Below are 14,037 nucleotides of genomic sequence, written 5' to 3' on the forward strand. Positions count from 1 at the left end.
TAAACATGTTTCTCTGCTGTAGAGTTGGGCATTTTAACAGCGGCTCTATGGGACTGAGTCTCTTCTGCAGCCGCTCTCTAGTGGCCAGTGGAGGAACTGCAGTTTAATCACTCAGTGTTGATTCAAGAGAGACGCTTGACTTGCCGCTCATCTTCCACGTGACATCATGCATTTAACAGCTCAGTTAATCAACAATGCAATGTTTCCGCTCTTACAGGAAGTGGCTGAGCCGCTACAGGACCTGAAGGAGGGCATGGATCAGCTGGAGAAAAACAAAACGCTTCGGGTTATCCTGTCCACTCTGCTCGCCATCGGAAACTTCCTGAATGGCTCTAACGTGAGGTTTTATCTTTTTGTGACTTCAGCTCATTCCCCGTATCCCCCAGAGTTAGATCCCCCACACACACACACACACCCTTCTCATCTCAGTACCGTAACTCTGTCTGACACACACACCGCTAGCCTAGCTTAGCACAAAGACTGGAGGTAAATGGCTCCAGCTAGCATTCTGCTCCCAATAAGTGACAAAATAACACCAACATTTTCCTATTTACATGTTGTGATAACCTTATATACACACTGGGAACTATATTCTCAGAAGGCGATCACTGCTACGTCTGCGGAGGGATTTGCTCGCAGCGCCTGAGACGCTCGCGGTGAGGAGACGAGAGTGTTCTGCTAATCACTCCGCAGATGTAGCAGTGCTTCGTTATAAGTTATGTGTATGATATTAGTGGTGGGCAGATCGAGGCTTCATGAAACACTGAACCAGAGAGTGTTGTGTCGAGCCGACACTCGTCTCCACAGGGACCTCTAGTGGTCAGAACAGTGTAAATGCAACAACAAAAACAAAAACATGCAAATAATTGCAATTATCTAATCATCTAATAAGATTATCAAGTGTCTAATGTTCTTTTATCAATTGTCAGGGTTTGTTTTGTTTGTTCTGTGATTGGCTCAGATAAACAGGCCAATAAGAGACTATTAACTACCATTATTTATTTTAATTATAATGTTTAATTACAACGTCTACAAATGTATAACCCACAGGCACTTGTTCATTGGTTCTCAGTGACTCCTCATGATCATGTGACAGAGATCATCAGCGGTGAACCACTGAAATGTGTTTTGAAACAGTTATGATGTAATGAATCCTCGTTTCCTGAGATCACGTGACTCTGGCAGTTTGATACTCTCTCCGAACCATTGATTCGAAACAATGACTCGTCAAGGTTTCAAGCTTCATGAAGCCGTGTTTATGCCATCACTCTCTGATCAACAGATCCTCCTGAATATTACACACTGCACCTTTAAATGTTCCCTGTGTTTACACTGATTATATTAAAGCGTTGTGTGAGCGTCAGGGGGGAGCGTTTGCTGTCAGCGCTGAGAGCGGTGCTGATGTTCAGTCGTGATGTTTGCAGGCGAAGGGCTTCGATCTCAGTTATCTGGAGAAGGTTCCGGAAGTGAAGGACACGGTGCACAAGCAGTCTCTCCTGCATCACGTGTGCGGCCTCGTGGTGGAGAACTTCCCCGACAGCACTGACCTGTACTCCGAGATAGGAGCCCTCACACGCTCCGCCAAGGTACCACACACACACACACACACACACACACACACACACACACTGACCTGTACTCCGAGATAGGAGCCCTCACACGCTCCGCCAAGGTACCGCACACACACACACACACACACTGACCTGTACTCCGAGATAGGAGCCCTCACACGCTCCGCCAAGGTACCACACACACACACACACACACACACACTGACCTGTACTCCGAGATAGGAGCCCTCACACGCTCCGCCAAGGTGCCGCACACACACACACACACACACAAACACACACTGACCTGTACTCCGAGATAGGAGCCCTCACACGCTCCGCCAAGGTGCCGCACACACACACACACACACACAAACACACACTGACCTGTACTCCGAGATAGGAGCCCTCACACGCTCCGCCAAGGTACCACACACACACACACACACACACACACACACACACACACACACACACTGACCTGTACTCCGAGATAGGAGCCCTCACACGCTCCGCCAAGGTACCACACACACACACACACACACACACACACACACACACACTGACCTGTACTCCGAGATAGGAGCCCTCACACGCTCCGCCAAGGTACCACACACACACACACACACACACACACACACTGACCTGTACTCCAAGATAGGAGCCATTTCTGAAATGCATAACTTATACAGAACAGAACAATGTAAACTGTGATGTGGACTCGTGCGTTTCTGTAAATCTGCTTTGAAAAGATGTGTGTTGTGAAAAGTGCTTTAGGAATAAAAGTGAATAGAATAGAATATAATACAATATAATATAATATGAGGTGATTGAATAAGTTTTGGTGTGTGTGGTCGTCAGGTGGATTTCGAGCAGCTGCAGGAGAGCCTGACTCAGATGGAGTGGCGCTGCAAAGCATCATGGGATCACCTGAAAGTCATCGCGAAGCACGAGATGAAGCCGGCGCTGAAGCAGAAGATGTCGGACTTCCTGAAGGACTGCGCCGAGAGGATCATCATCCTCAAGATCGTGCACCGCAGAATCATGAACAGGTGACCATACGTCTGACGTCTCACATCACATCTATTCAATATTTAAAGGGGTCATGACATGGGTTTTTTTATTTTATTATTATGTTCCCTTAGGTGCAATTATAATATTACTATAGTTTTTTTTACAAAAAACTTTTAAAATGTAGTGATTTATGACCTTTTCCCTGTTTCTCATCCTCTGATTCACACAGTCTGTTTTGGGGTGTTTCCCCTTTAAGAGTTCAGTGTTAACGCCCACTGTTATGATTGGCTAACGTCAGTGCCCATGCAGCAATTATTAACGCCCCCAGCCAGAGGATTTGCGGATTCAGCGTATTTAAAAAGTAGTTTAAAGTTTTAAATACATTACTTACAGTTTGCGTCGTCGTTGTTGAGCCCAGAATAGTCGGCACGGACTTATCTTTGAGCAACAGTTTTCTGGCAAAGCCAGCATCATTTTGGGATTTTTTCTCAAAACAGTCATCCTTCAAATGTATAGAACAAACGCTTAAACTAACACTGCCGTGACTGAGACGTCCGCAAAAAATAAAGTGCATCCATTTTTCCCTGACGTCTGGATCTTTCGCAGCGTATTCAAAGATGTTGTTTGTCCACAGCCAGGAACAGCACATCTGCGGCATCGTAATATCCCTGTACACAGACCCACTCGCTGTCCGTCGACTGAACACTTGTGAGGCGCGCAGCGAGCGCGCGGGCGCGACAATGATACGAAATGAGCGTAGTGCCTTGCGCTTTAAGCGTAGTTGTCTTGCGCTGGAGGCGGTCATATGCAAACGCTGGTACGTCACTTCGTACCGTGACGTCACTTCTTACCATGGATCCAGAACGAGCTGTATTTAGAGCTTGATTAAATAAATGATTCGTTTATAATGGGGAGGACGTCTTAAGCTATGAAACTTGCAGGACGTTTTAATGGTACAAAGACCTCTTATATACCAAAAGATCAAGGCAAATTTGGTTTCTCATGTCATGACCCCTTTAATAACTTGTTCACTCAACGGACAATTTGGCTACTCAATGTTACCAGCCATTCAGAACTTCTACTAGCCAAAAAAAGAGAAATTACACACACACACACACACACACACACACACACACACACACACACACACACACACACACACATATATATATATATATATAATACAATTTGGATTTCATACATTAATTCCTTATTCAAAGTAAATCGTGTCATGCATCATCTCCTCTCTTCCTCTTTCATCCTCTTCACCATAAGTGTGTGTTAGACAGATCAACACCGGACATCAGAACATGCAGGATGTTGGATGATAATAATGTGTTTTCTGTTAACCGAATGCTTTTTAATCTTCCCTTTTGCTTCAATGCAAATGATCCAGCGCTGTTACATGTTGCGCAGTGACGTGTGTGTTGGTGTGAGCAGATTCTGTGTGATACGCTGTGTTTAATAAATCACGATGACTCACGAGTATTTGCGCTGAATCTGCACAGATTGGACTTACAGAACTTCCCAGCAAACTGAGTAAAGATAATATAATATCCCGCCGTTGGCTCAGGATTTCACAGCGTTTCCCGCCACTGTTGACTTATATGTTTTTTGTATGGTTGGTGTGTTCACTTCACAGGGTTCCTTGAAATCCTTGAAAGTTTGTGAATCTGAAAAAAATTCTTGGCCCTGGAAAGTTGAACACAAACACAATAGACACAAGTCCTTGAAAGTGCTTGAGTTTACTTTGTGCAAGAAGTTTTCTGGAAAAAAAGCCATATTATTCCCTCCGGTGTAATGTGTTATTTCTCCAGCTCTTCCTGGCCGATGCGCACTAGCTTGCTTGAGTTACGGTAGTTACGCACATTTACGTGTTGTGTTAAAGGAGTTGTTCACTTTAAAATGAAAGTTAGCCCATGATTTACTCCCTCAAGCCATCCTAGCCTTCCTATACGACAAAACACCATGACGTGACATAGACGTTCTTCCGGGTGGCAAAAGCCGAAGCGTATCTATGGCAACGCTAGTAAATTGCTTGGAAAGGAGACCCACCGTCGGCAGTAAAAATCTAATAAAAATAAAAAATGTAATGAAATATAATGCGTTTTTTTATCATAATAACAACTGTATTTAATTATATAAGTAACAAATATAATAAATATGTAATATAGTGGGCCTACACATAATTAGTAAAATACTCTTTATAGCTCTTTTCTCTAGCCAAAATAACGTATATATCATGGTCAATTACATGGCTTTCCTGAGGTAAATGTTATGTGACATAATTGTCCTCCAGCAGTTATATTGCCACTTTGCGCGGTTGAAAAACACTGATTGGTCGATATTATGTATGAGGAATATACATTTCGGTAAGTTGCGTGAGAAAATGGATGTTTGCCGTAGAGAGAGAGAGATGTGAAAAGTGACAATTACTTGAGTCTCACGGTCAATGCGTGAGAGTTGGCAGCAATCTTTTACTTCAGGCAGTGACTGGCAATGAGTCTGATCTTCAAAAGAGACAAGATTACCAATATTAGTCTCGAATTTCCCCTGCTGAAGATAAATGCTCTGCTGTGATTTTGTAGATGGACCGTTTTGAGAATACACTAAGCATAGTTGAAGGGCAAGCAGGGTTGGCAGCAGAAAGGTAAACGTTGGATGAATCATAATTTAGGGGATCATTAAGATTTCCTACTTCTAGCACTACTTTTGACGAAACGACGTCCACTCGCTATAACCTCCTCACCCACAGCAAATCGATAAAACCCTAACGTTACACCTTTTACTGCATATCTGGCAGCGCAACCCCAAACACAACACGTTTTCATCATCGTTTCAACTTTGATCAACAACAATGTTTTTAACTATGTAAATGTTCCACTAGCCGGCTGGATCTCTTCAGTTAGTCAGTAGAAGCCGCTCGCGTTCTGCCACCCGGAAGTACCTTGGTGCCTATTGTTTACAAACATTCTGAAATGCCGTATAGGACGCTGTACAGTTACAGGACATTACACACGCCTCCAGAAGCACTCTCACTTCAGAACAGGGGTTTTACAGGCCTCCACTCTACTTTAATGTGAAATATTTGCATTTATTGAAAAAAAAAATATATATATATATATTAGTTCTAATGGAAAAAATAGCTCATACATTTTTCATAAATATTGCATAGTATCATAAAATCCTTTCAAAATTCTAAATAATAATCAAAAAATATTATTGAACAAAAATATATTATATTGGTTTACCTGGGGGGAAAAAAGAAGTTACATTTCAAGGCTTCGGTCACTTGGTGGCGCCGGAGCCGGAGTGACCCCTGAATGAAGAGGGCCAGAGGGGTCCGTGCTGGACCTGAGAGTCCCGGATGGGAACCCTGATGAAGACTGTGAACTGTTTCCGCTCCAGGTTTCACTCGTTCCTGCTGTTCCTGGGACACCCGGCCTACAGCGTGCGGGACATCAGCGTGACGCGCCTCAGTAAGATCATCAGCGAGTTCGCGCTGGAGTACCGCACCACACGCGACCGGGTCCTGCAGCAGAGACAGAAGCGGGCCGATCACAGAGAGAGGAACAAGACCCGCGGAAAGATGATCACTGACCTCAACACACAGGTGATCTTCATATCTCACACACTTATTACTGATCACTGACCTCAACACACAGGTGATCTTCATATCTCACACACTTATTACTGATCACTGACCTCAACACACAGGTGATCTTCATATCTCACACACTTATTACTGATCACTGACCTCAACACACAGGTAATCTTCATATCTCACACACTTATTACTGATCACTGACCTCAACACACAGGTGATCTTCATATCTCACACACTTATTACTGATCACTGACCTCAACACACAGGTGATCTTCATATCTCACACACTTATTACTGATCACTGACCTCAACACACAGGTGAGCTTCATATCTCACACACTTATTACTGATCACTGACCTCAACACACAGGTGAGCTTCATATCTCACACACTTATTACTGATCACTGACCTCAACACACAGGTGATCTTCATATCTCACACACTTATTACTGATCACTGACCTCAACACACAGGTGATCTTCATATCTCACACACTTATTACTGATCACTGACCTCAACACACAGGTGATCTTCATATCTCACACACTTATTACTGATCACTGACCTCAACACACAGGTGATCTTTATATCTCACACACTTATTACTGATCACTGACCTCAACACACAGGTGATCTTCATATCTCACACACTTATTACTGATCACTAGGCTTGCTACGATAGTCGGTGTTACACGGTGTTCAGTCACAACACCGGTTTCATCACTTGCCCACCGTTTTTGCGGCACCGCAAAAAAAAAGAAAAAGTTTAAAGCGTTAAAAATATTTAACGCAATTGATAGCGTTGTATGATCACGCTCTTATTAATGTAAATACTTTTAAACCATTCAAGCGCAATACGACTAAAGAGACCGCGCTGTCAGTCTTGCCTATTACTGTACGTTCACACCGCCGCAGGCTCTCGCCGCCCTGCCGTCGACGCCGTGAGATTCGGGGACTCTCTTGCGCTATGACGTAGATTTTAGAATGCGTGATTTTTTTAAAACTTTATTTAAAGGAGCCGCAAAGCAAATAAGAACTGACCATAAATCAGTATCCTATGTTGTGCATACTGGCCACACGTAGGGTATAAGTTAACCTATTAAAATATTTTAAATGTGAAAGTAACAAAACACCATCAATTTCAGACACCTTTTCCATTCGTCGTTCTTTTTATTAATATCCCTGTATGTAAACAGGGACACGTCGTACAATAACGGGAAACCCGCAACAGAAATAATTAACTTTTCCTCCATTTTGCTTAGGAACTAATGTGGTCGGAACCAAAGTTTACAGGATTGTGTTCTCTGGTATCCTCTCCGGCGGAGGACTTCCACATTCCGATTGGTTGCCGCCGAACCGCGTCACAGCTTATTACCATAAAGTTGACAAATTTCAACTCTTCTCGCCGCTCTCGCCGTCCAAGACGCGCCGCCCTCGCCGGAGGTCGCTGCCGGCTCTCATTGAAAATTAATGGCAATTTGACGCTCTCACCGCCGGCGGTGTGAACACACAGTAACACACACACACACTTATGGTACTGATCCACTTGTCCGACACGAATCTCGCGTGGCGTCGCGACGCTTCCTCACGTGTGTACGTTGATGGGCGTTCCTCTAGTTTACCGCTATGGGTGTGGTTTTGAGCCAGCGGCCAGTCTAGAACAAAGGACCCGCGAGAGACTTCCCCCCCCCCGTCTCCATGTGCTTGCAATGCTTCATTTGCATAAAGATGGGCATCGGCCAGCTTTTTGACGCGCGGCATTTTTTCAAATGACTTTGACGTCAAGCGTCTTTGCATTCCTGGAAGGCGGCGCTTCAATTGAAAAAATGCCGCTCGTCACAAAAAAATATGATTTTACTTAATTTTTGTATTTCATTTTAAAAGTTTTATTTTTATGATTTTAATTGGTTTTAGTACACGTTTTATTTCGATTGTTTTTATTTTTAAATAATTTAAAATAAAAAATGTATGTTTTTAACTACAGTTAATTAGTGTTTTTTAGTAGGTGTACTATTTTCTTTGTATCTATTTAATAATTTATTTTTATTTAACATTTTTATGTTACGTGTTTCACTTTGATTGTTTTTATTTTAAAATAATTTTTATTGTAATTTAAGTATACTGGTAGTATATAATTTTTTTTTTAATTTAGTGTAGTATATTAATTTGATGAGCTCCTCAAACCCTGCTCTTCTCAGAGTATCAGTGTGTTGTGTGTTGTGCGATGGTGATCCTCCTGTAAAGAGGAATATGATGTGTATGTGTGTGTGACACAGATCCTCACACACTCCTCATGTCAGTGAGTGTTGATGTTCCCTGCGGGCCTGAAGAAGCCGTGATGATGTGTTTGAGTGTTTATACAGATCATTATTCGTGTGTGTGTGTGTGTGCGTGCGTGCGTGTGTGCGTGCGTGTGTGTGTGTGTGTGTGTGTGTGTGTGTGTGTGTGTGTGTGTGTGCGTGCGTGCGTGCGTGTGTGTGTGTGTGTGTGTGTGTGTGTGTGCTGATGGTTTATCCCGGATGAGTGATGGCTGCACTGGAGTGAGTTTGCAGCTGGTTAAACACGGACACCTCGGGACTGGAGCCGCTTCTGTGTCCTCATCATCAGTTTAACTCTTGCGTTTGCTTCACTTCTACGTCTCACACATCCCTCAAATGCTAATGAGCTCTGAATCAGCTGAGAGCTCACGTACAGGACCTGTTTGAGAGCTGGCAGTGATTTAATTATTCACTGACGTGTCTCGTTATTCTCATCATTTATATCATGACACTGTTGTGATATTATTCTTGCAACTTTGACAAAAGTGATGATTCCATAATGTGGGCGGGGCTATAGTTCTGATAAATTAGTGATGTGGGCGGAGCTAGTGTTCTGATGATTCTGTGATGTGGGCGGAGCTAGAGTTCTGATTATTCAGTGATGTGGGCGGAGCTAGAGTTCTGATTATTCAGTGATGTGCTGATGTGGGCGGAGCTAGAGTTCTGATTATTCAGTGATGTGTGATGTGGGCGGAGCTAGAGTTCTGATTATTCAGTGATGTGCTGATGTGGGCGGAGCTAGAGTTCTGATTATTCAGTGATGTGCTGATGTGGGCGGAGCTAGAGTTCTGATTATTCAGTGATGTGCTGATGTGGGCGGAGCTAGAGTTCTGATTATTCAGTGATGTGCTGATGTGGGCGGAGCTAGAGTTCTGATTATTCTGTGATGTGGGCGGAGCTAGATTTCGGATTATTCAGTGATGTGCTGATGTGGGCGGAGCTAGAGTTCTGATTATTCTGTGATGTGGGCGGAGCTAGAGTTCTGATTATTGTGTGATGTGGGCGGAGCTAGAGTTCTGATTATTCAGTGATGTGCTGATGTGGGCGGAGCTAGAGTTCTGATTATTCTGTGATGTGGGCGGAGCTAGATTTCGGATTATTCAGTGATGTGCTGATGTGGGCGGAGCTAGAGTTCGGATTATTCTGTGATGTGTGATGTGGGCGGAGCTAGAGTTCTGATTATTCAGTGATGTGCTGATGTGGGCGGAGCTAGAGTTCTGATGATTCTGTGATGTGGGCGGAGCTAGAGTTCTGATTATTCAGTGATGTGCTGATGTGGGCGGAGCTAGAGTTTTGATTATTCAGTGATGTGCTGATGTGGGCGGAGCTAGAGTTCTGATTATTCAGTGATGTGCTGATGTGGGCGGAGCTAGAGTTCTGATTATTCTGTGATGTGGGCGGAGCTAGAGTTCTGATTATTCTGTGATGTGGGCGGAGCTAGATTTCAGATTATTCAGTGATGTGGGGCGGGACTAGAGTTCTGATTATTCACCCAGAATCAATAACACTACTAGAGACTGTAAGCCGTTAGTTCATTCTTCATCTCTCTCTCTCTCTCTCTCTCTCTCTCTCTCTCTCTCTCTCACCACAGACTGATGATGAAGAGGACAGTGAGGTATGAGGGTGTTTGTGCTGCTCTCTGTCTGCCAGATATTAACCGTTAATGTTTTAATAACTTAATGATTGTTAAAGCTCACAGCATCTGATTGAGTCTCACTGAATAACCCTGTACAGATTTACTAACCTGGAGATGCTTAGCAGTTATCTTGATTTGGTTTGGTTTGGTGTGTGTGTGTTATATTGAGAGTTTCAGGTTTATGACAAAATCTCTGTCTGTTGTGTAGATTATAAATTCTATCTGTGATTCTTTACATTAGAAATTCCCCCCTAAAATATTTTCTTGAAGTTGCAATAAGATTTTAAGTTTAATATTTATTTATCAACAAATTCACATGTTCATGGTTTTCGGATGTCAGCTAATGGTCACATGATCCAGGTAGACAAATAAAATATGTATGTATGTTTTTATTTTAAACTGACTAATTTATTTTCATCTTTATTTTAAATTATTATTTTTTACGCTTTAATAATAAAAAATAAAAAAAAATTATTTATTGTTTAATATTATTGTAATTTAATATATTTATGATTTAATTTTTATTCTGATCACTTTTATTGTTATTACTTATTTTAAAAACATGTTTATGATTTTATTCATTTTACTAAGTGTTTTGTTTTGATTGCTTTTATTTAAAAATAATTTTTTACTTGACATTTTAATGATTTTATTAATTATTAACTATTTTCATCACCTCATGAATCCCAGTTTGGGAAACTCAAGTTTGGGAAATGTCAAGTCAAGTCAGCTTTATTTATATATCGCTTTTTACAGCACAGAGTGTTTAAAGCAGCTTTACAGAGATAACAGGAAAATAATGCAACAGTGTGTGTCCAGAAGAGAATAGCGTCACAGTCCAGCTTAAGTTCAGTGCTGTTTCTGACTGGTTGGTTATTACAGACACAGGGATTCTCATTTGTCCAAAAGATCAGGCAGCTGTAATCATGCCACAAGATGTTCCTGTAGTGATGGTGTGTGTGTGTGTGTGTGTGTCCAGGCGGGTCGGGTGTGTGTGAGCAGCAGTGCTCCTCCTGTCGGGCCGCAGACGGAGCCGCAGGGCTTGTGTCACGCTGAAGACCGAGCCGAACACGAGCAGATGAAGGCGGTGCTGAAGACCAGCGTTCAGAGCAGCGACAGCAGCGACACCACTGTGGTTCCAGCCCTGCGCACGCGCACACGCACACGAGCCAGCAGAGGTGAGACACACACACACACACACACACACACGCACACGCACACGAGCCAGCAGAGGTGACACACACACACACACACACACGAGCCAGCAGAGGTGAGACACACACACACACACACATACACGAGCCAGCAGAGGTGACACACACACACACACACATACACGAGCCAGCAGAGGTGAGACACACACACACACACACACATACACGAGCCAGCAGAGGTGAGACACACACACACACACGCACACGAGCCAGCACAGAGGTGAGACACACACACACACGCACACGAGCCAGCAGAGGTGAGACACACACACACACACACGAGCCAGCAGAGGTGAGACACACACACACACACACACACACATGAGCCAGCAGAGGTGAGACACACACACACACACACACACACACACACGAGCCAGCAGAGGTGAGACACACACACACACACACACACACACACACACACACACACCTCAGCATTAAAGGGATAGTTCACCCGGAATTAGCCCATGATCTGCTCTCCCTGAAGTCATGCTAGTGTATATGACTTTCTTCTTTATATTAATATGTATCCGGGCTTTCTCTCTCTGTAGGACGCACCGTATTGGCCGCTGCGAACGAAGAGTCCCGGTGTGTGACGGACGACGCTGCCGATGACATCATGGACAGGATTGTGCGTTCGGCCACTCAGAGTCCCAGAGAACGAGCGCAACCCCGCGAACGACGGCGCTCGCGCGTAAACCGGAAATCACGTACGTTAATCTCTTAAAGGATCAGTTCACTTCAGAATTACTTTACTCTTCCCCTCGTCATCCGAGAGGTTCATGTGTTTCTCTCTTCAGTGGAACAGAAATGCAGGTGTGTGAGGAACACACTCCAGATGTTCTCCATATAGTGACTTCAATGGTCCAGCGGGTCGAAGGTCCAGATGTGAGTTTCAGTGCAGCTTTAAAGTCTCGATCCAGCCGAGGAATAAGAGTCTCATCCAGACAAACCAGCCGCCATTTTATAACAAAATAAACATTTATATAGCCCTTAAATACCATTTGTTTATAGCCCCCCAGCTCAGCCGCCATGTGTTGGAGTTTACCCCGGTGAACGAGAGGGTCGTTTCCCTGCGCCTACGGGTCGGGGATAGGTCTCTCACTGTCGTGTGTGCCTACGGGCCGAGCGGCAGTGTAGAGTACACGGCCTTCTTGGAGTCTCTGGGAGGGGTGCTGGAAAGTGCTCCGACTGGAGACTCCGACGTTCTACTGGGGGACAAGCATAAGGGTGTCCATCAGTACACGTGGCACCAGGACACCCTAGGCCGTAGGTCGATGATCGACTTTGTGGTCGTTTCATCTGACCTCCGGCCGTATGTCTTGGACACTCGGGTGAAGAGAGGGGCGTAGCTGTCAACTGATCACCACCTGGTGGTGAGTTGGATCCGATGGCGGAGGAGGAAGCTGAACAGACTCGGCAGACCCAAGCGTACTGTAAGGGGTCCTTTTCTAAGGGCTGTCCGGTCCCTATACGACCGGAGCAGGAGCTTGGTTCGCATTGCCGGCAGTAAGTCAGACTTCTTCCCGGTGCATGTTGGACTCCGGCAGGGCTGCCCTCTGTCGCCGGTTGTGTTCATAATTTTTTATGGACAAAATTTCTAGGCGCAGCCAGGGGCCGGAGGGTGTCTGGTTTGGGAACAACACGATTTCGTCTCTGCTCTTTGCAGATGATGTTGTCGTGTTGGCCCCCTCAGACCAGGAACTTCAGCATGCACTGGGACGGTTTGCAGCCGAGTGTGAAGTGGCTGGGATGAGAATCAGCGCCTCCAAATCTGAGGCCATGGTCCTCAGTCGGAAAAAGGTGGCTTGCCTACTTCAGGTTGGTGGAGAGTTCCTGCCTCAAGTGGAGGAGTTTAAGTATCTTGGGGTTTTGTTCACGAGTGAGGGAAGGATGGAACGGGAGATTGACAGACGGATCGGTGCAGCTTCTGCAGTAATGCGGTCCATGTACCGGTCTGTCGAGGGGAGTGGCTCAGGTCTCGATTTACCGGTCAATCTACGTTCCTACTCTCACCTATGGTCATGAGCTTTGAGTCATGACCGAAAGGACAAGATCCCGGATACAGGCGGCCGAAATGAGCTTTCTCCGCAGGGTGGCTGGGCGATCTCTTAGAGATAGGGTGAGGAGCTCAGAGTAGAGCCGCTGCTCCTCCACAGCTGAGGTGGCTCGGGCATCGGCTCCTGGACGCCTTCCCGGGAAGGTGTTCCGGGCGCGTCCCACCGGGAGGAGACCCCGGGGAAGACCTAGGACACGCTGGAGAGACTATGTCTCCCGGCTGGCCTGGGAACGCCTCGGTGTCCCCCCCGGAAGAGCTGGAGGAAGTGGCTAGGGAGAGGGAAGTCTGGGCATCTCTGCTTAGACTGCTGCCCCCGCGACAGGTCTCGCGTGTTCTGGCTCATAAATGTAGTGAAGGGCGAAAACTCGTCCGATATCGTTGTTTTACCTTTTATTTTGTTTTTTGTAAATGCCGTTTGACTTAATCTTTGCACATCCCCTTTGTAAACACTGGTTCGTTGTTCCACCTACAAGCGTGACGCTTGACCTTTCAGCGGGATTACGTAATGCGTGAAGTCGTGGACGTGCAAGACCAGCATTAGTGGTTAAAAGTATATAAATGTGTATTTTGTTATAAAATGGCGGCTGGTGTGTCTAGATGAGACTCTTATTCCTCGGCTGGATCGTGAGAGACTTTAAAGC

At 44.9% G+C, this 14,037-nt stretch overlaps 1 protein-coding gene across 2 annotated transcripts in view; it reads left to right on the top strand.

Annotated features, from left to right (window-relative positions):
• Window positions 1-14,037, top strand: part of fhod3a (formin homology 2 domain containing 3a) — a 64,292-nt gene that overhangs the window by 48,568 nt on the left and 1,687 nt on the right. The window contains exons 19-25 of one of the 2 annotated variants that reach the window (XM_079591204.1): window positions 218-337; window positions 1,425-1,586; window positions 2,412-2,602; window positions 5,973-6,177; window positions 10,082-10,105; window positions 11,106-11,304; window positions 11,889-12,047. In XM_079591204.1, coding sequence (XP_079447330.1) covers window positions 218-337; window positions 1,425-1,586; window positions 2,412-2,602; window positions 5,973-6,177; window positions 10,082-10,105; window positions 11,106-11,304; window positions 11,889-12,047 — 1,060 coding nt within the window. The remainder of the gene's footprint in view (window positions 1-217; window positions 338-1,424; window positions 1,587-2,411; window positions 2,603-5,972; window positions 6,178-10,081; window positions 10,106-11,105; window positions 11,305-11,888; window positions 12,048-14,037) is intronic. The other variant, XM_079591205.1, reaches the window with a different exon arrangement.

This window comes from Phoxinus phoxinus, assembly GCF_949152265.1.
Source record: "Phoxinus phoxinus genome assembly, chromosome: 19".
In the NCBI taxonomy this organism is placed as follows: domain Eukaryota; kingdom Metazoa; phylum Chordata; class Actinopteri; order Cypriniformes; family Leuciscidae; genus Phoxinus; species Phoxinus phoxinus.